This window comes from Typopeltis vanoorti, chromosome 6, assembly GCF_054136105.1.
Source record: "Typopeltis vanoorti isolate ZY-2024b chromosome 6, IOZ_Tvanoo_1.0, whole genome shotgun sequence".
Classification (NCBI taxonomy): domain Eukaryota; kingdom Metazoa; phylum Arthropoda; class Arachnida; order Uropygi; family Thelyphonidae; genus Typopeltis; species Typopeltis vanoorti.
The window spans coordinates 21,019,988-21,044,555 of NC_143554.1; the positions used below are offsets into that span (position 1 = coordinate 21,019,988).

Consider the following 24,568-nt stretch of genomic DNA (forward strand, 5'->3'; position numbering starts at 1 on the left):
TATCTTTTTTTTTTTTGAGGTTTTGAAGTTATGCGGTGCATAACTTCAAATCTAAAAGAGCTGCCGGTACATTGGATGGCTAATACAAAGGCCTGAGTAACAACTGCTGTATTTACTGAATGGTTCAATAACTGCTTTTGTACTAGAAGTGGAAACATTTATGAAGCAAAAAACTCTCGATTTTAAAGTTTTATTAATTGTTGACAATGCACCAAGTCATCCACATTTAGAACATTCAAATGTGCAGGTAGTTTTTTCCACCAATATTATTCAGCCATTAGATCAAGGCATAATTGCTACTTTTAAAAAATATTACATTAAGCACACTTTTCAATTTATATTGGATAAACTAGAACATGAATCATTAACAGTAACTGACGTTTGGAAAAAATTTTCTATTTTGGACTGCTTAAATCATGTTGCATCTGCTATTGCTGAAATAAGACCAACCACAAACTTTAAATACCTGCTGGAAAGCAGCTTGGCCTGGATGTGTTGCAAACAATGCAAGCATTCAAACATCTACATTATGAGCTGAAATCATTACTTTGGTACATGAAATTGGTGGTGAAGGTTTTGATACATTTAGCCAGAATGATGTAGATGAATTGCTTGTGGATAATGCCTTAAGTGACGATGATATTGTTGGATAACGATTAACTTTAGATATCATCGAAGATCCAGAAAACGATAGTGAAGTGGAAGAAAACCTGTCAACCTTGCTGCAAATAAAATTTGAAAAGGTCTTGAACTCTGTAATAAATTGGAAAATCATTTTACTGTTTTTGACACAAATTCTAAACGAGCCTTTAAATTCCAATGTGAACTGAAGAACTTTATGTCTGGATATCGTGAGCTGTATAAAAAATTAGTAAAATCATCATCGCAAAGTTTAATCACTGATTACATTGTCAGAAGAAAAAAATTAGCACAGAACGAGGGTGAGGCTAATTCTGTTTGTGAAGAACCATTGTCTTTACCATACATGAGCTAACTATCTCTTCTGGTGATGAAAGTAATTTCGCACCAATTCACAACCATTGCCGAATTTTGTCCAATAGCGATGATAATTCTGATGAAAAAATGTAAAAAGAATTGTTACTTTTCAATAAAATTAAATGAATAAAGGCTTTAAAACAAACTTAGGCATTCTTATTTTTCTGAATTTTTATAAATGTTTTTATGTGGTTTTAGAAAATTATGGAACGTATCCTTAATTTTTCAACATAAGTTAGGTATTTTTTTGTGCGATTTTTTTATATGCGGTCTTCTGTGGAACGTATCTACCGAATAAAAAGAGACCCGACTGTATACCAAATCCTACCCTTATGTTCTTTGGTTTTGCAATCACTAATTGCTAAGATAAATGATATATATGATGCATTTCAGATCATCCCTCATATCCCCACCTCTCCTCATAGCCATAGTAATTTTCAACTGTACTTCTAAGTTAACATACAAAACACTTTCTTGTTCCACCTTGTAAGGCCAATATTGTGCCAACTCATTATTCTCTCATATTCATATCTGTTTGCTATCCAATGATCTCCTGCATGCTCACATTTACCATTTGCTTTTTTTATCCTCATATTCTACAACTTGCCATTAATATATAAGTTAAGTAGTGACAAGAGATGAATAAAACACATCCAACTTATTGCTCTTCTTTCTTAGCCACTGCTCTGAGTTGTAGAGCATTTCCATCTCCAAGCAACCAACTCCATTATCTACAGTAATCTCTCAATTATCTAATCACAGCAGAAGAACAATCTGCCATTTGGATAACTGAAGGTACAATTATCCAAATGGTGCTGTATACTATTCCAGAAATCAGTTGGCATACTAACCCTTTCAAGAGTTGATTAATTGAAAGGCCAGATAATTGCGAGATCACTACATTATGGAATACAAATAATTCCATTTCAGATTCTATAAGTTTCAATAAGTACATCTCACTTTTGCTTTAAGCAATCACTCAAGAAAGCTAATACATTTGAGACAGCTCTGTCTAGTAGTGGAATAAAAAAAAAAAATAAATAAAGTGCATACATAATAGCACTTCTGTAGTCATGCTCTATTATAGCCAGCTTGATTGGCCGAGTGGTTAGCGCATCCGCTCTCCAGCCGAAAGGCTGCGGGTTCAAATCCCACCGTGGGCATGGATGTTTGTGATTGTCTGTGGAAATAGTGGTGGTCGGTGGTAGATGGTGCTGGTGTAAATGATGAATGTAGTGGCTGGTGGAGATGGAGAGCTGTAGAGCAAGTGCCCTCCCTCGATGAGTCTTTGGACTCCATGGAGGTGTCCAGTAATAATAATAATACTGATGTTGCATCTATATTGCTTCACCAATATACTACTTTTTGATATCTGTCAGTCAGCCCATGCCATCCTCATATCCATGCTAATATTTTATAATCCAATCCCATACTCTCCAATTTATGCAAGTCTTCCATGCTGTATTCTGTCAAAAGCCTTAGCAAAATCCAAAAGTATCATGGTGTATCCATTCCCTTTGTCTAGCCCAATGGTAACATTATTATAGAATCAAAGCAAGTTGCTAAAACATGACCTCCCTTAGTAAACCCATGCTGTTCATTGCAAAGCAGAGATTCTCTGTCAACTGATTTCTAAATGCAAGCCCTAACCAACTTTTCCAAAATCTTCACTTCTAAGATACTGATTGGTTGATAGCTGGATATCGGTCTTTGCACCACTCTTGTGCAAAGCAGTGTATGAAGAGAAGTTATTAGAACTGTTGCACAAATTGAATAAGAATTCAGCAATAGATGGGATATCAGCACAGGTGCTAAGAGAGCATTCAGCTGAACTGGCTATTCCTTTGAACCAAGCTATATAATTTGAGCCTCAGAACAGAGAAGATTCTACTCCTGCAGAATCTTTTAGCAACAGTTCTAATAACTCCTCTTCATACACTGCTGAAGATGCAGCAGTGAGCTCAATTGCATATACAGGTTGATAGCTTTTAGCAAAATGGGCACTCATTAGTTGAACAATCTCTTCTGCATCTAACATCCTCACACCATCTGTATTCAGTAGTTCTTTCATATTCAAATTAATTTAAATTTAAGTTAAATTAAAAACTATATATATATTCACAGAGGATCAAAATGTAAAATGGAGTATTTCGCTATTTACTGTAGCACAAGCCTTTTGCAATAACAGGAATGCTAGCAATTAATTTTAATAATTATTTTTTAAATTACAGATATTCATCATAAGCATCATTATCTAAACATACCTCTAATTTTATTCCTTGTTTATAAGTTTTGCCATTATTTTGACATTCAAACAAATATATATTACCATTTTCACAACCTGCTGCAAACAGAGAACCATCTGTAAGGAATATAAAGTAAAATAATCATTTCAGTAGCAGTGGGAAAAAAAAACTAACAAAAGCATAAATTACATATATCATTATATAAACCCACCAGCTGAATATACAACTGGTAGATTATATATATTTAACCTACCAGTAGCATATGATGTAGAAAAGAAAAAGAAATATGAAGGGAGGCAGCTATCCATCCAGAATGATATATTATTAACATCTGATGTCAATGGAGTCAGAGACTCATCGTGGGAGATATACTACTATTGCACACAATGTTCATCCAACTGTGCTTTAAACTGATTCAATGTGTCTACACCCACAACACATTCAGGCAATGCATTCCACTCACCAACCACTTTTCCCCTGCATTTTTTCTCCTATGTATTCTCTCTCTCTCTTATTTATTGGTTTAATTTTATTATTATCATCAAAATTCAGTAGTGACAAGACCCATAAATGATCATTGCTATCCACTGCAATATTTATCACAATCCTTGAATGCATTTATTGCTTTGCATTCACCATAGTCACTAATAATAATATTCCACTCTATCATCACTCTCCAAGAAAAAACTATAATCTCTTTCCCTTGTACTATATATGCCATCCTTTATATAAATTATAGTTAGTCTCTTGTGTCTTCTTCATTCTATGAATAATCTTTTGTGCATTGATTAGGTACAAAACCCTTCACTAAATTACAGGTCACTAACTCACACCACTTTCTTCGATTTATCAAGCTTTCTACAAATGGTATTCCCTTATTTTATTCCTCAATTCCAACATTTCATAACCTGAATTCACCTTCTCTGGACTCTTTCCATTGTCTCCATCATCCCAAAAATCTAGCTTGTGGAAGTGCAAATATGGCCTTATTAAGTACACAGCAGAACAGTAGTAACTTCTCTTTGGACATGTCAGTGTGATCTTCATTATTTGTCATTAATTCCTCTCACTTTCTTTCCAATTCTTGCAATGTATCCCCAAAATTTCAGGTTTTACTTCAGATCATCCCTGTGTTTATTATCACTTCCACTTGCTTCAGCACATTCCCACTAATGAAATAAGTGGGGGATATCAGTTCAGTGTAACTAACTTGATATTTGGAAATTCACCCTATTGCTCATGTTAAATAGGTGTGCCAAAAGTGCCATTAATTCCCTAGGATATTTCTTCAAGACACATGGAGATATGCTGTCAATTCTTACTCCAATATTTATACAAAGTTTACTTAATTCCTCATATACTTCCTGTCCCTTCTCCCCCATATTCTCTACACTTTTCATTAAGGACTTCAAATAATCCTCTACATTGTTACCAATCTGCCAATGTCAACTAGTAGCATTCTTCCATGGTTATTTTTTCATCTACTTGCCACAGATCAAAAGAAATCACCAGGATTTTTCTTACCTTGAGTGGCTAATTTCTTCTCTGCACTTTGGCTGTCTTTAATAACCAAGTCACATTTCTGGCCTACCCCTTGTACTTTTTATGTAACTAATTATTACCAACATTCATCATATGTTGCTTTCACAGTGCCTTCTTCCAGATTTCATGCTTAATCTCTTTATTCATCCATTTTACTCCTACCTTATTCAAGCCTTTGGAATACACTCAGACACTGCTGATGTTAAATAGCTCTTGATCAATGCCCAAACATCATCTGTCTTCTTTCCACTCAATTCCTTTTTCTACACTATGACTCCCAGTTGTTCCTTCTTCATAGGAGTTTTCACATGACTGGCTACAACCCAGGTGATCACTTCATGATTCGTCTCACCAAATGGGGGAAGATTAGACACTCTGTTCACAATCACTCTTCTGATAATATTTGTAGATAACCAGATCTAAGACTCTTAACACTCATGTGCCCTCTGTTATATATTGCCCAAGACTGTTCTCCCTTAAGAACTCAAGAAATTCATTCTCCTTATTCCCAGACACTATCTCTTCATTCCAATGAATATTGCCATAATTGAAATCACCCATAACGATCACTCTTTGTTTGCTCACTAAGCCATACTGCTTACATATTTCTTTGTCTCCACTCTCCACATTCCCCTGCCTGTAGCAACAACCAACCAAATATTTCATTCTATCAACCTCCACCTCACAACATATTGCTTTAAGCTCACTACCACTTTTTTCCCACTTGTATCTCAACCTTAGGAGGACATAATTCCCTCACTGCCAACCACCACCATCATCATCAGCAGCAGCAGTACTCCCTTCTTGTCCTCACAAAAAAACATCGTATCCTTCCATTTCTATTTCCATCAAGATGTCATTCCCAGACAGACATGCTTCACTTATTTCAACTATTTTTGGACCAAAAAACTCATTCAACATAACAATTTCATCTCCCTTATTTGTGACACTCCTGGCATTCGTAAAAAAAGCATAACAATTCATTTCTTGGTCTATAACCAGTTCTGCCCATGTTGCCCCTCATCTGTGATTTCTCCACACTTTCTGCTCAACCATTACTCGTTGTCCCATATACTCCCTTAGATACTAGCCCATGTATTTGAGGCCTTTTCCTTCCTATGCTGACTATTCCCCATACATGCATTCATTATTGCTTTCAGAATCCACTCTCCTTACACTTTTTTTCCTGTTCAACTTGCATTCCTATTCTCACATTTTCATCTCCTGGTCCATTCACCTGCTCATTTATATCATCTTTGACTTCCACTGATACCTCGTTCCCATCACTGATTACACTTCCAGTAGCTGCAACCTTTCCAGGTGACTCACTCTAAACCATTCAGATGCAGTCCATCCTCCTATACGGTTTCATTCATCTCTCAAACTCATCTCACACATTCATAAACTGCACTCTTTTCTCTTCATGCATTTCTGCATTCAAGATCTCTGCTCCACTGTAGCTCATCATTATCACATCTGGGCAACATATGAACTGCTCTTCTTACCACACTGTTGGCTTTCGCTATCCTTCAGTAATCTCCTGATATTATTATTATCATATGGGCACCTACATGGAGTCCAAAGACTCATTATGAGAGACCCAAACTATCCACACAATCTATTATCTCTTGTCATATGTCATCTCCTTCCGGAGGTTGACTACCATACATGTGGTGAGCTTAGCCTTGGGTCTCTCACAATGAGTCTTTGGACTCCATGGAGGCACCCATATGATAATAATAATATCAGGAGATTACTGAGGAGAGTGAAAGACAACAGTGTGGTAAGAAGAGCAGTTCATATGTTGCCCAGATATGACAATGATGTGCTGCATTGGAGCAAAGATCTTGAATGGAATGCATGAAGAGAAAGGAGTGCAGTTTGTGAATGTGTGGGATGAGTTTGACAGATGAATGAAACTGTATAGGAGGATGAACTGCATCTGAATGGTTTAGATTGAGTCACCTGGAAAGGCTGCAGGTTACATGGCGAGGTTCCTGTCTCTTCCACGGTGACTGGCCACATCTCTGTTTTGTCTCGGAGTGTGCCTGACAATGTCACACAGTTTGCTGCCATGCCTTCATTACCATTGTCAAATTAAATTTTGGTCACGTGCTAACTCTGTCATTTCAGTCTTCAAGTGCAACAAGGAGGAGACACTCTCCTTCACTGCAGCATAAAATGCTGATACCCTCACTTAATTTTGCATGCCAGTCGAGGCATGGTCCCAGGGTGTGGCCGCTGGTGCATTCTACCAGCTACTTGGAGCCATCAGTGAGAGTTGTATGAGCAGTGGGGACCAATTCCACCCAGTGACCAAATATTTTGATGTGACTGCTGAGTAGCCAGAGGTGCTACCCCTCCTGTCCATACCTTACACCCCCCACAATCTATATCTCTCCTTGAATCCATTACCAGACAAAGCACTCACAACTGACTCCGTAATCCATTCCATTCATTCACAACTCTCTAGGCAAAAAAACTAGTCCTCACACCCCTACTAAACACATCTTTATTCAACTCCCACGGATGACCCCCTTGTTCTGGTCTCTCCAGCCAAGTGCTGAAACATTTCTCCTGTATCAATCCTATAAAACCCTTTAAGCAACTTTAATATTTCTATCATATTCCCTCTTTTCTCTTATCAGCCAACTTCTGCAATCCACGCACCCTCACTCTATCTTCATAGGGAACATTCCATAGACCACTAACCTCTGAATCTTCTTTGCTGCTTCTACATCCCCAAGATACCCAGGAGACCAGACTTGAGCACAGTAATCTAGATGTGGATATATCAAGGCCTTATAAAGAGGAATAACATCTTCCTTATCTCTACTTGTTAGTCCTCTAAATTTTAACTCTCCATCTACCCCCCCCCCCAAATCTCTACCTTCCTGTATTTTGTAAAAGGTATCCTTCTAGAATCATTATACTGAGAAGAGAAACAACTTTTATTGAGATACTATATGGAGACAGGAATGAAAAGCAATGCCTCCTATTAATATACATCTTATAATTTCTCAATATCCATCCTAATGAATATGTAGCAATCTCTCAAGGCCTTTGTAAAATCAGGATATATCACTGTATATGCTTCTCCCTTGTGATCTTGTCTTCCTATAAATAATATGGCATTGACCAATTTCTGGGTCCTAGCTTAACTACTACTACAGACACTCAAACAATCAAAGGCATCCTTCTGGAATCATTATACTGAGAGAAACAGCTTTCATTAAGATAATGTGTGGAAACAGAAATGAAAAGCAATGCCTCCTATTAACACTTTCAATAGCTGGCAATGCCATGTGTTCAGGATTCTAATTAACAAGGCTGATGTAACATGTAATTGCTTGATGTTCAGATGGAGATTAGGGATTTCTCATTATGTGACTATGGGCCTAGTAACCAGACTATAAGCAACATGTTCAAAGTGAATCTAATATAAAATTTGTAAGATAGATGGTATATATCACTTACAGTTATAAACTGGTTGACTGGTGTATATATTAATCTATGACCTACTTCTATTTCATTTAGTATGGCATTCTTGAAATAAATTTAATCAATATTTAATCATATTCACATTAAAAATACAAGGAAATAAGTAATAATATTTGTTTAAAGCCATATACTTTAAACAGAATATTACAGGCCATCATCAGTGGCAATGATAGTTAGTTACAAGATGGAACGTGAACAATGGATTGATTTGAAACAGTAAGAGCTGGGTGATGTTTTACATAAAATAGTGCAATGGTATAACTGAGGAAACACTGTGTTATTAATTATTGATTAACTGCATTAAAAAAAAAGAAAAACTTTAGTGATGTGTGATTAGAATAAGACTTTCCCATATCTTAGATAATGACGGTCATTCTGATTTAAGTTCATAGGTGAAGTAAGGCCTTAGCACTTTCTTTAAACAAGTATTCAAATTAAAGACCACAATATCCTATGGTCTGAAAGCATGTTTCAGACCATAGGATATTGTGGTCTGTACCTTCCATACTGTGGCAAGCCAAATTTCCTGTTGCTAATGTAAGATTGGTGTTCTTTTATTCTTTCTTCTACTGAACTTCCAGTTTCTTCGAAGTAAGAACTATGGCAGTCACAAGGAACTTGGCAGACAGAGAACGCTTATCTTTGGAAGATGGAAGCCATGATAATAATTTGTTGATAGGAAGAAAAGCAGTCACTAAATTGTATTTCTTATGAATTCTAGAAATGGGTTCTGAGATGCCAGAAATGTATGGGATTGGGACCCTATGTGCAATTTCCTTGTTATTTGAGGTAGGATTATAGGAATTAAAAACCTGTTTAGAGTGGTCCTTTCTGAGTAGCCATTGAGTTTCATATATCGTTTGATGCTTAAAAGTTCTTGCTGTAATTGTTGAGGCATTAATGAATAATTAATAATAATTTTCCATAGTTATATCTTTGTATTGTTTTATGTATAGCATCATGCAACTCCCACTGTTTCAAATCAATCTATTGTTCACATTCTACCCTGCAATTAATTATCAATGCTGCATGATGGTCTGTAATATTTAGGCTGAAATATATGGCTTTAAATAAATATTATTACTTATTTCCTTGTGTTTTTCATGTGAATTAAAAAACCTCTTATGATGTAAGTATCTCTTAAAGAACAAGCATTAATCATATTTTATAATGATATGATGTATCTCTTTGCAGTCTGTATGCCCAATGAGCAAATACAGTAATCTCTCAATTAATTCACCTGCAGGTCCATGGACTGTGGCTGGTTGTTGATGGAATGGATAATTATTATTATTAACATCTGACCTCCATGGAGTCAAAGGACTCATTGCAGGAGGTCTATACTCTTTCTTGTCAAACGATCATCAAACTGTGCTTTGAACCCATTCACAGTTTCTGCACTCACCACACTTTCAGGAAATGCATTCCACTCACCAATCATTCTCCATGCAAAAAATCTTCTCACTCTCCTGCTCACATCCTCCTTATATAGCTTCTATGAAGCCTCTAGTTCTGCTATTGCCTCCTTAATAACCCCTCAACAACTTATATGTCTCAATTATATCCTCTTTTTTTATTCACAAGGCTCTGTAAACTGCATGCCCTCAATCTCTTGACATCATCTGACATTCCATAAACCTGATAACACTAACTTAGTAAACATTCTCAGGAACTTCTCCAGTACATCCTCATCACCCTGAAAATCAGGTAACCAATTGTGCACAGTAGTGTATATGTGGCCTGATCAAAGCCTTATACAAGTGAACCATAACCTCCTCCTGCATGTCAATGTCATCCTAATTATTGCTCTAATCTGTTGGGATGTTCTTACAATTTTAGCAACATAATCCCAAAACTTCAAGTCTGTCCACAATCACTCCCAGATCTCTCATTTCCACATCACCCAAAATTTCTCCATCAATTATATACTCTGCATCACAACCTTGCCTGCGAAATTTCAAGACTTTGCAACATTAAATTTTTAGCTCCATTCATTTGCCAACTCAACACAGTGTATTCAGATTCTTCTGCAAGGCCACAACATCTTATAATTGACCTTCCAACTTTGCATGATTGAAAAACATCTACACATCTCCAGTTAAGCTGGTCCAAATGTCATTAATGTACAAGTCAAATGATAATGGTCCCAAAACAGATCCCTGCAGCACTCCACTAGTATATAGAGGTACTATATATACTAGTGGTATATAGAGGATACCACTCCACTTGTATAAAGAGGAAGGTTACCACTCCTCTATATACAACCTGCTGATACCTGTCTGAAAGCCAATCAGCTAATCCCATCTGTTTCAGTTTAGCTACTAGCTTGTCATGTGGCAGTCTAAATGCTTTGAAAAATCAAAGTACACCACCATATATGCATCTCCTTTATTGAGTGAATTTGTTATCTTCTAATACATGAGAAGAATGCTGAAACATGACCTTCCCCTAACAAACCCATGCAGACTATCATGAAAAATACTACTATTATCAACCCACTCCTGAATCCTAGTACTCAGCAACTTCACTAATACTTTAATAACAAACCCAGACATACAGATTAGCCTATAATTTGTAGCATTAATCTTATCTCACCCTTTGTGAAGTGGAACAATTTTTCCTACCTTCCATCCCCTTGGGACTTGCCCTGTTGCAAGATTAATGTTAAGCAGGTGTGTCGAAGGTGCCATTAATTTCATAGAGCATCTCTCAACACACATGGTGATATACTGTCAAATTCCATTACCTTCTACATTCCAGCTTCTCCTGATGTTGCTATCATTAGGATGAAATACACTGATAAATTGATCATTAAATAATTCAACGATATCCTCCACATTGGTTACCAACATGCCAGTATATCATTAGCTAGCATCATCCTTCCATAATCATTTTTCCTTCTGCTGTCCATATATTGAAAGAACTCCCTAAGATTTGTCCTAGTTTCATTGGTTAATTTCTTCTTATACTGCACTTTTCCTGCCTTTACCAACTGAGTTATATTTGTAGCTTGCTGTTTGTACTCTTCATGCAACTTATCATTACCAGCATATTCCTCCACAGTGCCTTCTTCATCCAGATTTCATACTTAACCTCTACATAAATACATTTTACTCCTACATTATTTAATCTTTTCACCTGTGGGATATATTCAGATATTGCTGTTGTTAAATGTCCACACAGCATCTATATATATATCTCACCCTTCATTCCACACTATAGCTCCCAGTTGTCTCCTGAGCTATTCATAACCACCAGCCTTGCAGTTTCACATATATTCCTTTTTTTTTTTTTTTAAATAGAAGTTCTCATGTGACTGGCTGCAACCCAGGTGATCACTTCATGATCACATTTGCTGAGGGAAGATTAGACAATCCACTCACAATGAGATCCTCTCACGATCTAACCATATTGTGTGTCCTCCATTACAGACTGCCTAAGATTGTTGTCCCCCTTAAGAACTTTAGAAATTTATTTTCCTGATTTATGATGTTATCTCTTCATTCCAGTCAATATTATTGTAGTTGCTTGCTCAATAAGCCAAGTTGCATGTACATTTCATAAGATTCGACGTCTCCTCCGCCTAGCAGTACCCCACCAAATATCTCATTCTATCAATTTCATCACTTCACACCATACTGCTTCAAAATCACTGCCACTTTTTTTTCTCCTTGTATCTTAACCTTGCACAGACATACTTCCCTTGCTATCAGCAAGGGAATTATGTCTGTGCCCCCCCCCCTTCCCTATCTTCACCAAAAACATCACATCCCTCCATTTCTATTCCTACTGATTCTGAAGTCTCCCCACAACTTCCTCATCCCCCAAGAAACCCGCTTGCTCACAGTTTCCTTTTGTAACTTCCAGGGATGGCCTCTTGTCATCACTCCTTCCCGCTGTTCAACCAAGCAAAAGAACTCCCCAGTGTCAATCCTGTAACCACCTCTCAACAGTTTAAAAGTCTCAATCATATCACCTCTCCTTCTTCTATCCACCAAACTCTGCAGTCCACATTCCCTCAGCCGATCCTCATAACGAACATTGTACAGTCCTGAAACCATCTTTGTCATCCGTCTTTGTATCCTTTCCACAGTTAATTTATCCCCTTCAACTCCTGGGGACCAAATCTGAGAACAATAGTCCAAGTGTGGTCTGATCAGAGACTTATATAATGGAATGATAACCCTCTTATTCTCTGAAGGTCAGTGTCCTTTTCATAATTGCAGCAATCCTCTGTGTTACCTTCACCACCTTTGCAATATGTCCCCTAAACTTCAGGTTTCTATCAATCATCAATCCCAGATCTCTTGTCTCCCCTACTTCCTCCAGTATAACTCCTCCCATAGAGTATGCAGCATCCCATCGATGTTTCCCAAACCTCAAGACCTTACATTTTGCTGCATTAAACTGACACCCCCATTCATTTGCCCATCTATCTAGCTTATTCAAATCCTCTTGCAGGGCTACCACATCTGCACTATTACTAATAATCCTTCCCAGCTTCACATCATCCGCAAACAACTGAATATCCCCTTGCAATCCACTGGCAGTGTCATTGATATAAAGGTTAAACAATATAGGTCCTAGTACTGAGCCCTGTGGAACCCCACTTGTAACCCTCTGCCTCCTTGAAACTGCTCCACCATACACAACTCTCTGATACCTATCAGACAGCCAATCCTGAATCCAGTTGACTAATCTGACATCCAGACCCATGTGCTGCAACTTAAATATCAGCTTATTATATGGCACCCTATCAAATGCCTTCGCTAAGTCTAAGAAAATAGCAGTATATGCCTTTCCCTCATCTAATGTTCTTGTAACTTTATTATAAAAGGCTAGCATATTGCTAAAACAAGAGCGCCCTTTCACAAATCCATGTTGACTCTCACAGATAACATTACCCTCATCTGCCCAATGCTGTATACGATCCCTCACTACTTTCTCCAAGATCTTAACAACTACTGATGACACACAAACTGGTCTATAATTAGACACTTCCAGTCTGCTACCGCCCTTATGCAATGGCACTATCTTACCTTCCTTCCATTCCCTGGCACCTTTGCCGAAGCCAGACTTTCATTGAAAAGCCAGGTAAAAGGCACTGTCAGTTCCCTAGCACATTCTCTCAAAACTTGTGGTGAAATACCATCCAGTCCCAAAGCTTTACTGACATCCAGAGTACTCAGTATCTGAAACACACTCTTCTCCTGTACCTCTAAACCTCGAACCAGCCCTATCCCTCTAGCATTAAAACTGACATCTGTAGGATGAAATACTCCAATAAAGTGTTCATTGAACAATTCCACTCTGTCCTCTGCATCAGTCACTCCATTTCTATTTTTATCCCACAATATCATTCTTCCACAGTCATTTCTCCTCCTACTGGCCACATAGCTAAAAAATTCCCTAGAATTTTCTTTGGATCTTAGGGCCAATCTCCTCTCATATTCCAGTTTCGCTTTCCTTACCACACTAGTCACTCTTCTGGCCTGTGTCTTATATTCTTCATGCATCTTCTCTTCACCTGTCTCCTTATATTTCTTCCATAGCCTCTTTTTAGCATGCAATTCCTGTTTAATATTGTTTGTCATTTAAATTGTGTCCTCTTCTTCACTCGTGGTATACAACTTACCATTGCTGCTAACAAATATTCTTTCACAATTTCCCATGCACTAATGATATTCCAGCCTTACAATTCCTCCCTCCATGAAACTTCCCAAAGTTGACGTCTAAGACTATTATAATCACCTGCATTATAATTCCACATAAGTTCCCGTCTCTTTGATACTCCTTACTTACCATTGCTGCTAACAAATATTCTTTCACAATTTCCCATGCACTAATGATATTCCGGCCTTGCAATTCCTCCCTCCATGAAACTTCCCAAAGTTGACGTCTAAGACTATTATAATCACCTGCATTATAATTCCACATAAGTTCCCGTCTCTTTGATACTCCTGCATGTTTATTCATTTTCCAAGTCAAAACCATATGGTCACTCTCTCCAACTGGTGGGAGAGATGTCAACTCAGTTATTATCAACTCTTCTGATGCTATAACCAAATCCAAAACTCTTGAACCTCTTGTTCCCTCTGTTGCATGTTGCCTAAGAAGACATTTGTCCCTCAAGAATTCTAGAAATTCCATTCCCCTATTGCTACATGCATCTTCCTCTCTCCAATTTATACTACTGTAGTTAAAATCTCCCATAACAATCATTCTTCTTGCACTTGCCAAACTTAGCTGTCTAAACATCTCCTGGTCCCCATCCTCTCTGCTCCTGGGTCTGTAGCAACATCCCACTAAATATCCTGTCTTGCCTACCTCTACCTCACACCACACACTCTCAAAATCATTTGTCTAACTTCCTTCCAAAGCCTCCATTCTTAGAGGACATAGGTCATCGCTTATCATAAGCAGTACCCCACCACCGCCACGCTTTCCCCTCCTATCCCTGACAAAAAATGCTGTACCCAGTGACTTCTATTTCTGTTATTATATTCCCTTCTGTCGACCACGTCTCAGTGATCCCAATAATTTTTGGCCAGGCTGATGCTATCTGCGCCACCAATTCCTCTCCCTTATTCCAGATACTCCTGGCATTAGTATAAAGCATATAAATGCCATTGTTTCTATACCCAGCATTATCAATATCAATAGCATTATCAATAGCCAAGTAATCTTATGAGCTATCTCCTCTAAACTTCAACTCTCTGTCTATTGCCACCCCTAAATCCTTAGCTTCATCTATTTCCTGGTGTACAGTTCCATCGATGTGCTACACAGCTTATAATTGATTTATCCCAAAATGTATAACTTTGCATTTCTCTATATTAAACTGATACCAATTAACTTTTGTCCATACTGATAGCCTATTTAAATCATCCTGCGGGCTCTGCCTATTGCCTTGATTCACTATTGCTCTACCTAATTTTGAATTATCAGCAAACAACTGAATATTTCCTTTAGGTTATTTCCTATATCATTTAAGTACAAATTAAACAATAGTGGTCCTAGCATTAAACCTTGCAGCACGCTACTAGTCACCAGCTTTGTACCATTTTCTGTTATCTGTCCAGCAGCCTGCCTCTTATTCACATAACCAGTGTCACATCCAATAATTCATAGAAATTCATCTTGTCTTCTTCACAAGAGTCCTCAGTTGGTGCGTGTGCACATATAAGTGAAATATTGAATATCTTAAACTTTATTCTCAGTACACAAAGTCGTTCATTAACTTTTCTAAAATCAAGAACCAAGTGTTTCCATTTTTTATTAACCAAAAATGCGGTGCCAAAGGCTTTTTGATCTCCTCCACTGTAAAAAATAGTATGTGTTCTGGTATCAAATATGCCACTTCCTTTCCATCTCACCTCCTGCAATGCTGTTATCTGCACTCTATATCTCTGTAGTTCCTCACACACTCTCTTCAATGTTCCTGGTCTGTTCAGGCTCAAGACATTCCAGCTTCCAAACCAATATTCACAATCCTTTTTCTGTTGTCCAAGTTGTTCCGCAAAGTACGTCTGGCTAGTTTTCCTTTTGACTTTCTTAACGAATGAGTTTTTACAGGACAGGGTTGTTAGCCCTGTGCCCAACCTTACAAGAAGGAACCCGGCTATACCCCCGGGTACTGGGGGTATAGCCGGGTTCCAATAATTCTATGAATTATTGGAGAAGATACATGATCAGGCACCAAAACATGATGTAAAAAAGGTTCTAGGAGACATGAATGCCAAAATAGGAAGGGAAGAGACCTTCCGACCAACAATTGGAAGAGATAGCGCACACGAAGAAAGTAATGAAAATGGCATGAGACTAATTGATTTTGCAAGTAGCAAAAATATGATCATATGTACAACCTGTTTTCCACATAAAAAAGTACATAAAGTTACCTGGAGATCGGCAGATGGAAAAACGGAAAATCAGATAGATCATGTGATGATTGATAGACGACATGCGACAGATATCATTGATGTAAGAAGTTTTAGAGGAGCGGATTGTGATACGGATCATTACTTGTTAAGAATTAAATATAAACAAAGGATAAAAATTAATAAAGTAGGTAGAGGAAAGAGAACACCAAGATATGACATCCAAAAATTAAAAGATGGAAAAATCAGACAAAAATATATTGAAAGATTGGGAGAAGAAATAAATGAGGATGAACATATAAATAATATGACTATAGATAAAAAATGGGAATGGACCAAGAATAAAATTTCTAAAGTGGCTGAAGAAGTCCTGAGATTCAGAAACAAAGATAAAAGAAATGAATGGTATGATTTGGAATGTAGAAAATGTGTTGAAGACAGAAATACAGCTCGTCTAAAGATGCTTGGACGAAAAACTCGAGCAAATGAGAATGAATATAGAGAAAAACGAAAACAAGCCAAAAAGATTTGTAGAAGAAAGAAACGTGAATGGGAAAAGTCGAGTCTAAATGAAATCGAGATTTTGAAGAATACAGGACAAATTAAGAAAATGTATAATAAGATAAAGGAAATTAAAGGCGGATTTCAACCCAGAACAACTTTCTGCAGAGACCATGAGGGAAACTTGCTCAGTGGAAAGGAGGACATTTTAAGAAGGTGGGCAGAATATTTTGAAGATCTCCTTCAGGACAAAACAAGCTTGGAAAATGACGTTCCAGAAGAAGACGAGTTTAACGAACCCCTGGCAAGTATGGGAAAAGCTGAGACAGAGGAAGCACCAGAATTAAACGAGGTGGAATTAGCCCTAAAGAGAATGAAAAATAATAAAGCACCTGGTGAAGATGGAATACCAGTTGAGCTATTAAAATACGGTGGGCAGTCACTATTAATCAAAATACATAAGTGCTTGTCAGAGGTATGGGAAACTGAATCTATGCCTACTGAATGGTACACTGCTATTATCGTTCCTATACATAAGAAAAATGACAAGTCTCTCTGCCAAAATTATAGAGGAATATCACTGTTAGCAGTAATTTACAAAATATTTGCAAGGGTACTGGCAACTAGATTGGAACCCTTTATAGAAAAAACGCTGGGCGACTACCAATGTGGCTTTAGGTATGATAGATCAACAACAGACCAGATTTTTACAGTACGAACTATAATGGAGAAATGCTACGAGTTCAATATCAATCTGCACCATTTGTTTGTGGACTTTAAACAAGCCTATGATAACATCGATAGAGATAAGCTATTTAAAGTCATGAAGGAATTCCAAATTCCACCTAAACTGATAAGATTAGTTAAAATGACACTCAGAAATACCATGGGTAGAGTGCAAATACAGGGCGAACTCACACCTGAGTTCAGGATTACCAAAGGATTACGACAAGGAGATCAACTATCAACAATGCTTTTCAACCTATGTCTTGAAAGGGTAATACGAAATGTAATTATAAACAGAGGTGGAACTATTATGAATAGAAGTCTACAGCTTTTGGCTTTTGCGGATGATGTAGACTGTATTGCAAGGACTGAGAGAAGCCTTAGAGAAGGTTATAGACAAATGAGAGAGGAGGCAAGGAAAATGGGACTACAAACAAACGAAACTAAAACAAAATACTTAATTGTTGCCAGAGATAAACAAAAATTGGGAAACAGCCAAAGTTTCACAGTAGATGAAGAAACCTTTGAACGAGTCCAGCATTTCAAATATTTGGGTTCAGTAATAACAGAAAGTAATGATATGTCAGTTGAAATTACCTATAGAATAGCTGCTGCAAATAAAACTTATCTCTATTTGCATATATTTGCTATGAACTTATCTCTAATCACTATTAAAATCGAATTTGATTTCAATAAAAAGTAAAATCCAGCTATATAAAGTAATCCTCAAACCTGTGCTTTTGTACGGCTGTGAAACATGGACAATGATCTAGAGGATCAAAACCAATTACAAATATGAGAACGAAAAGTATTAAGAAAGATCTTTGGCCCAATTAATGAGAATGGACTTTGGAGAGTGAGGAATAACAAAGAAATAATGGAGAAATTCGATGAAGTGGATATTATTACTGAAATAAAGGTGAGAAGACTGAGATGGCTAGGACATGTTCAGTGAATGGGAGATAATAGAGCCGTAAAAAAGGTCTTCATGTCTGGACCAGGTGGATCTAGGTCCAGAGGATGACCGAAAAGGAGATGGCTTGACGATGTGGAGGATGATTTAAAGAAAATGAGAGTAAAGAACTGGAGGAGCAAGACACAGAATCGTGAAGAATGGAAAGCTATCCTGAGACAGGCCCAGGTCCTAAATGGACTGTAATGTCAAGGAGTAGTAGTAGTAGTGTCACATCCATCCCCATTTGTTTTGATTTGCATAACAAAGTTTGATGTGGTATTCAGTCAAATGTCTTTGCAAAATCCACGGTATCACCATGCAACAATTTTTCTCTATCAAACTCATTCATCACTATTACAAAAAGCTAGTAAATTACTGAGGCATGACCAACTCTTCACAAAGCCATGTTGCCCCTCATAGAGTACCATATGCTTATGCACCCATTCCTGAATTCTCTTTTAGACCAATTTTTCCAGCACTTTCATCACTCCCTGAGATACTGATTGGTCTATAATTTGCTACTGCAGTCTTAGAACATCCTTTATGGAAGAGAATTATTTTGCCCCCCTTCCACTTCCTTGGAACTCTACCAGAGCTGAAACTTAAATTAACCAGCCTAGTCAGAGACATTGCCAGTTCCCTTGTATATTCTTGCACCCAATCTGATATCCCATCTAATCTCACAATTGTATTAACATTGAGATTCTGCAATATCTTAAGAACTTCCAATTCATCTCTTCCCACATAAGTCTCTGTCACATACGTCACAACATTAACCTCACTTGTATGATATACACTTGCAAAGTGGTCACTTAGTAACTCAACTAGTTTTCTACTTCTGTCATCTCGTGACATCAGCACTCATTAAGGTTATTTTTTAATAGTCATTCTTCTTCTTACTTGCCTCACTGCAAAAGAATTCTTTCCCTTGACCTGCTCAGCTAGTTTTTCTTCTTGTAATCTGATTTTAACTTCATTACATACTGGTTACCCTACTTGCATGACCCTTGTACTGTTCATGAGTTTGCTGGTCACCTTTCTCAATTGTATTTTCATTTTCTGAAGCTCGTGCTTAATGATATTACTCGTCCATCCAACTCCTATCAGATTAACGCTCCTTACCTTAGGTATACAATTTAATATAGCTTCTTCTAGATGTCCCATAACTATCTCCCATGCACTACTAACATCTTTTCCTTGCAAGGTTTATTCTATGGCACAGCTTTGAGCTTACTACTAAGCACTTCATAATCACTGCCTTGTATTCCACATGTACCTCTTTTTAACAGAATATTCCTCATTTTTTACAATCTCCCTAGTGAAGAACATACAATCACTTTCCCAAGTTGGAGGTAACGTGGCCACCTTAGTTATAGCTCTTCTGATCATATCATGTCCAGGTCAAATAATACTGCACCTCAAGTCCCCTCTATCACGTGCTGCCTCGAGTAGTTATCTCTCAGTAGGTGTCTAAATTGAATTTTCTTCCTTCTAGTCTCTATCTTCAGTTGATGTCTCCATAATAATCACTTAATGCACTCATTGTACTAATTTGCTGATGCATGTCTTCCTGATCATCCCTGAAACCTTCCTGGACTATAGCAACAACCAACTGTATATTTTGTCTTTTATATATTTATTTTCAGAGATCAATCTATATACCACTTAACCCACAATGACCTTATCCAACTATATATATATATATATATATACACACACCTAAACCTCTTTTTATGCAAATTTTTTTTATATGAATTGGGATATCAAAAATAATTTTTTACGCGATTTTTATTCACTTTTATGTGACCAACCTAAAGTCTAAGTTAGAAAAAAATCCGTAATTCAAGAAAATTTCGAGAATTTTGTAGAATTACATTCTCGTTTCAATTAAGAAAATTCTAAATTCTTACGAATTTCATTTATTGGGAATTCCCCGAATTACATAACAATGCGCATAAAAAAGCAGTTTTTAGCAGTTTGAATTTGGTGTTTGAGTAGACAACACAGTTACCACATTTTTTGTATTTGCATTTTTTAAGTGAAATCAAAATAAAAATTGCATTATAAAATAATTTTGCCAAGAAATAATAAATAGTAAGCTATATGTAATTTTCAAACTTTCATTTCATTAACCGAAGATTTTAATCCAGCCCTCACATGATGTTGCCAATAACCAAAAAAAAAAAAAAAAAAAAAGGAAAGCAGTTTCCTTGGATATAAAAATTCAAATTTTAGATCGTCTTCAAACTGTGGAAGGTGCGACAGCTGTGGGTAAGCATTTTGGAGTCTGTGAATCAACTGTCAGATCTATAAAGAAAAATGAAGAGGCTATTAGAAAAGCGGTATATTCTGGTACAAAATCGAGTGCGAAATTATCATCATACACTAGAAATGTTGTTCTAGAAAAGACCGAAAAAGCTTTAGCGATGTGGATAGAAGATAACGTACAAAAAGGAATGCCAGTTGACAGAAATTCCATCAAGCAATCAGCATTGAGATTTTATGAACAGATTAAAAAAACTGCAGCCAGATACTTCATCTCAATCGAGGAAAAAATATGAATTTCATGCAAGCAATGGTTGGCTGGCTAAGTTTATTAAAATACATGCTCTTCATAATATAAAAATTAAAGGTGAAACGGCTTCTTCTGATGAAACAGATGCTAAAGTATTTTCACAAAAACTTACTCGTGAACAAGTTTGGAATATGGATGAAACCGGCCTTTTCTGGAAAAAAATACCAAACAGAACTTGCATCAAAAATGCAAAAAACTGTTGGTGGGTTCAAAGCGGCAAAGGATCGCATAACACTCCTATTTTGTTCGACCACTTTAGGAGACTGGATGTTAAAACCACTGCTCATAAATCGATCATTAAGACCATGGCCAATGAAAGGCATAGAATTTCAAAAATTGCAAGTTCATTGGATGGCCAACAAAAAAGCTTGGGTGACCATTGATATTTTCACTGAGTGGTTCCACAAACATTTTGTGCAATGACAAGGGTCTCGAATTTAAAGTGCTTTTGATTCTTGATAATGCACCCGGTCATCCTGCCATAGAACACCCAAATGTGCAATTTTTTTTTCTGCCACCCAATACAGCATCATTGCTACAACCTCTAGATCAGGGTATAATTGCAATTTTTAAACGATGATAAAACACTGTCAATTATGGACGTGTAGAAAAAATTTTCAATTATGGATTGTATTGATCAGGTTCGATTATCGTTATCTGAATTGAGACCAGAAACTATGAATGCATGCTGGAAAGTTATTTGGCCCATATGTGTTAAAGAGAATGCTCCTGTTCCCTTCAATCATACTGCAGAATTCCCCAATATAATAAGTATGCCATGTGAAATTGGCAGAGAAGGATTCGATGATCTTACGTCAGCAGATATCGAAGAATTGTTAATTGATAAATCTCTTAGTGAAGATGAAATAGTGGAGATTGTTTCTGAGACTCCTGAAAGCGAAGACGTTAATGATAATGATCAAGATAATCCTACTTTTACTGCTGATATTATTAAAGAAGGTCTTAAACTGGCCAGTAATTTAGGCAATTATTTTGCCCGACATGATCCAAGTGAAGAACTTGCTGGGAAGTTTTCACGTTAGCTTAAGTTGTTAATGTCTTCATACAGAGAATTATATTGCGACTTATCTAAAGCATCAACACAGCGATTAATAACCGAGTTCACGCTAAAACTACTGAAACAACCAGTGGTACTTTTGTTCAAGACATGACAAGAAGAATTCCACAAGTTGAGGTGGAAGTCGATGACAATAATACCATATCTAGTAGTTCTAGTGATATTACAGTCTCACGAAAACAAAAGCTTTCGTGTTTATTGCCAGAAACGGATAGCGAATAACATAATTTTTTTTAAAACAACTGAAATGAATATGTTTTTTTAAAGTTATTAAAATTCATTATATGTATGTTGTGTTCTCCATGAAATGTAAATAAAAATCTTATAATCCAAATGAATTTAATGTTTGTTTTTTTCATTATTTTGCTTATATTTCAGGTTTGGAACCAATCTTCACTTTTTCTATGGAGTCAGTAGTTATTTTTACGCAAATTCTATTTACACATAATTTTTAGGAACATATCTATCGCGTAAAAAGAGGTTTAGGTGTATGTGTGTGTGTGTGTGTGTGTGTATATATATATATAAAACCACTCCAAGAATTATTAGACAAAGTTGTATCCTTATCCTGACCTCCTGAAACTATTCAAAAACTTAAACCATACACTTTCCCTTATTAGTGGCCAAACACTTTGCTCTTTTGCTAAGTGTTTGGCCACTTTATAATTCACACCCTTCCATGTTAAAAATTCTGTGCTCTTCAAATACTCAAAAATTTCATCATATTACATCCATATAGTGAAACAGAACACATTTTCAACATAGTATAATCATACTGATTGTTTGAGAGAGAGAGGTGAAGTTTAGGATCATATTTTCAAAATGTTCAATTCATTATGGTCAGTTTTGATTTAGCCTCCCTGTTCACTAATATACACCAAAATCAATCTCAGAATTCATTAAGACCCCTTTCACCCCTGTCATATTAGCATTATTCACTTTTAATATGCTCAGTGGTTATTTTAGCCACTGAGACAGAGAAACCTACAAGCAGACTGAAGGCACCTCATCCCCCCCTCCCTTCTCCACTATTCACCAATCTTTTCATTGAACCTTTTTGAAAATATGACCCTAAACTTCACCTCACTCAAACAGTCAATATGATTATACTATGTTGAAAATGTGTTCTGTTTCACTACATGGATGTAATATGTTGAAAACATTTTTTAGTATGCCTCAACAACCAATACACAAGAATGCTTCATCATTGAAAAGGGAAAAAAAATTCCCTCCTTCTTTGACACTCTTGCAACCTGACTACCTAAATGGATCTTGATACTTTTCTGCCTACAGAAAAACTACCCACAATGAAAGTACATCTATCACATCACCACCTTCCTCAGGAGAATGGTGTTAACAAAACCTTAATAAACAGAACTGGAAAGATACTTTGAGCACACGAGTCTAGTAGTTATCGCTCAAAATTTCATTCTCCTTGTCCCCAGATGCTGTCTTCACTCAATTTATATTACCACAATTAAAATCACCTGTAATGATCACCCTTTTCTTATTTTCCAGGCTAATTTCTCTATACCTTTCTTTTTCACTGCCCTCCAACTTTACCAGGCCTACAGCAACACTTAAATACATATTCAATCCTGTGCATCTCTACCTCACAACCATACTGCCTCAAAACCATCACCATTATTTGCCCTTCCTCTCCACCTTGGATGGGCTTAATTCCTCTTTTACTATCAACAACATTCCTCCTCCTCCAACATCAAAACCCAAATGCTCCCTCTACATCTCAGACCATCTCAATCCTTTCTTATCTACTCACACATTCATTTCTGAATACAGCATCCTCCACACTTCTAATACAGTATCTCCCTGTTCATTCCAACCCCACCATATCCCTGTCTGTGTTGTGGTCCTACTTTCTCATTCCCTTTACTCACATTACTCATCTCTCCACTCACAAGCTCTCTTACCTTACTTTCCTGATCTTCCACATCACCTCTCAGATCTTGTATTCATTGTAGTCACTACCTTTCTTCCAACAAGTCTCTTCAGCTGACTCTCACAAAAATCATTTAAATAAAGTTTGTTCTACTTATATATAGTTCTATCTGTTATTTAAATTCGTAGCACATATTCACAAAATGCACTCCTTTCTAGTATCTGGTCCACTAGCATACCACTCATGATCTTTGCTTGTCATCCAAGATCATCTTTATCATACCTGGACAACATATTGACTACCTTTCCTACCATGGTGTTATTTTTGACTCTCCATAGTAACTTCCTGTTATATATTCTCATAATCTCCTTGTTCCTAACCAAAGTATTCATTACTACTACTACTACTACCAATACTTATCACTCTATTCATTCCACCATCAGGAAAACAAACTTTGTACACCTTCTTATTCACCACACCTCTAATAACTGAATCTCTATTTAGAGTTACTCTTGAATTATTCATTACCTCTGTAATTTTCCTTATTTCACTCTGCATATATGTCTCATCCAGGGGCGAATTCTCCATGCTTGCTATGCTTGCTACACAAGCTCATTAATTGAGAAAGAAATAATATTTATTTGTTAATAGATGCATGCATTTATAAGCAT

At 36.8% G+C, this 24,568-nt stretch overlaps 1 protein-coding gene across 4 annotated transcripts in view; it reads right to left on the reverse strand.

Annotated features, from left to right (window-relative positions):
* Positions 1–24,568, reverse strand: part of LOC150105326 (echinoderm microtubule-associated protein-like CG42247) — a 375,243-nt gene that overhangs the window by 50,887 nt on the left and 299,788 nt on the right. For all 4 annotated transcript variants that reach the window (XM_090394708.1, XM_090394707.1, XM_090394705.1 and 1 more), the window contains one exon: positions 3,261–3,358. In XM_090394708.1, the coding sequence (XP_090250834.1) occupies positions 3,261–3,358 (98 nt within the window). The remainder of the gene's footprint in view (positions 1–3,260; positions 3,359–24,568) is intronic.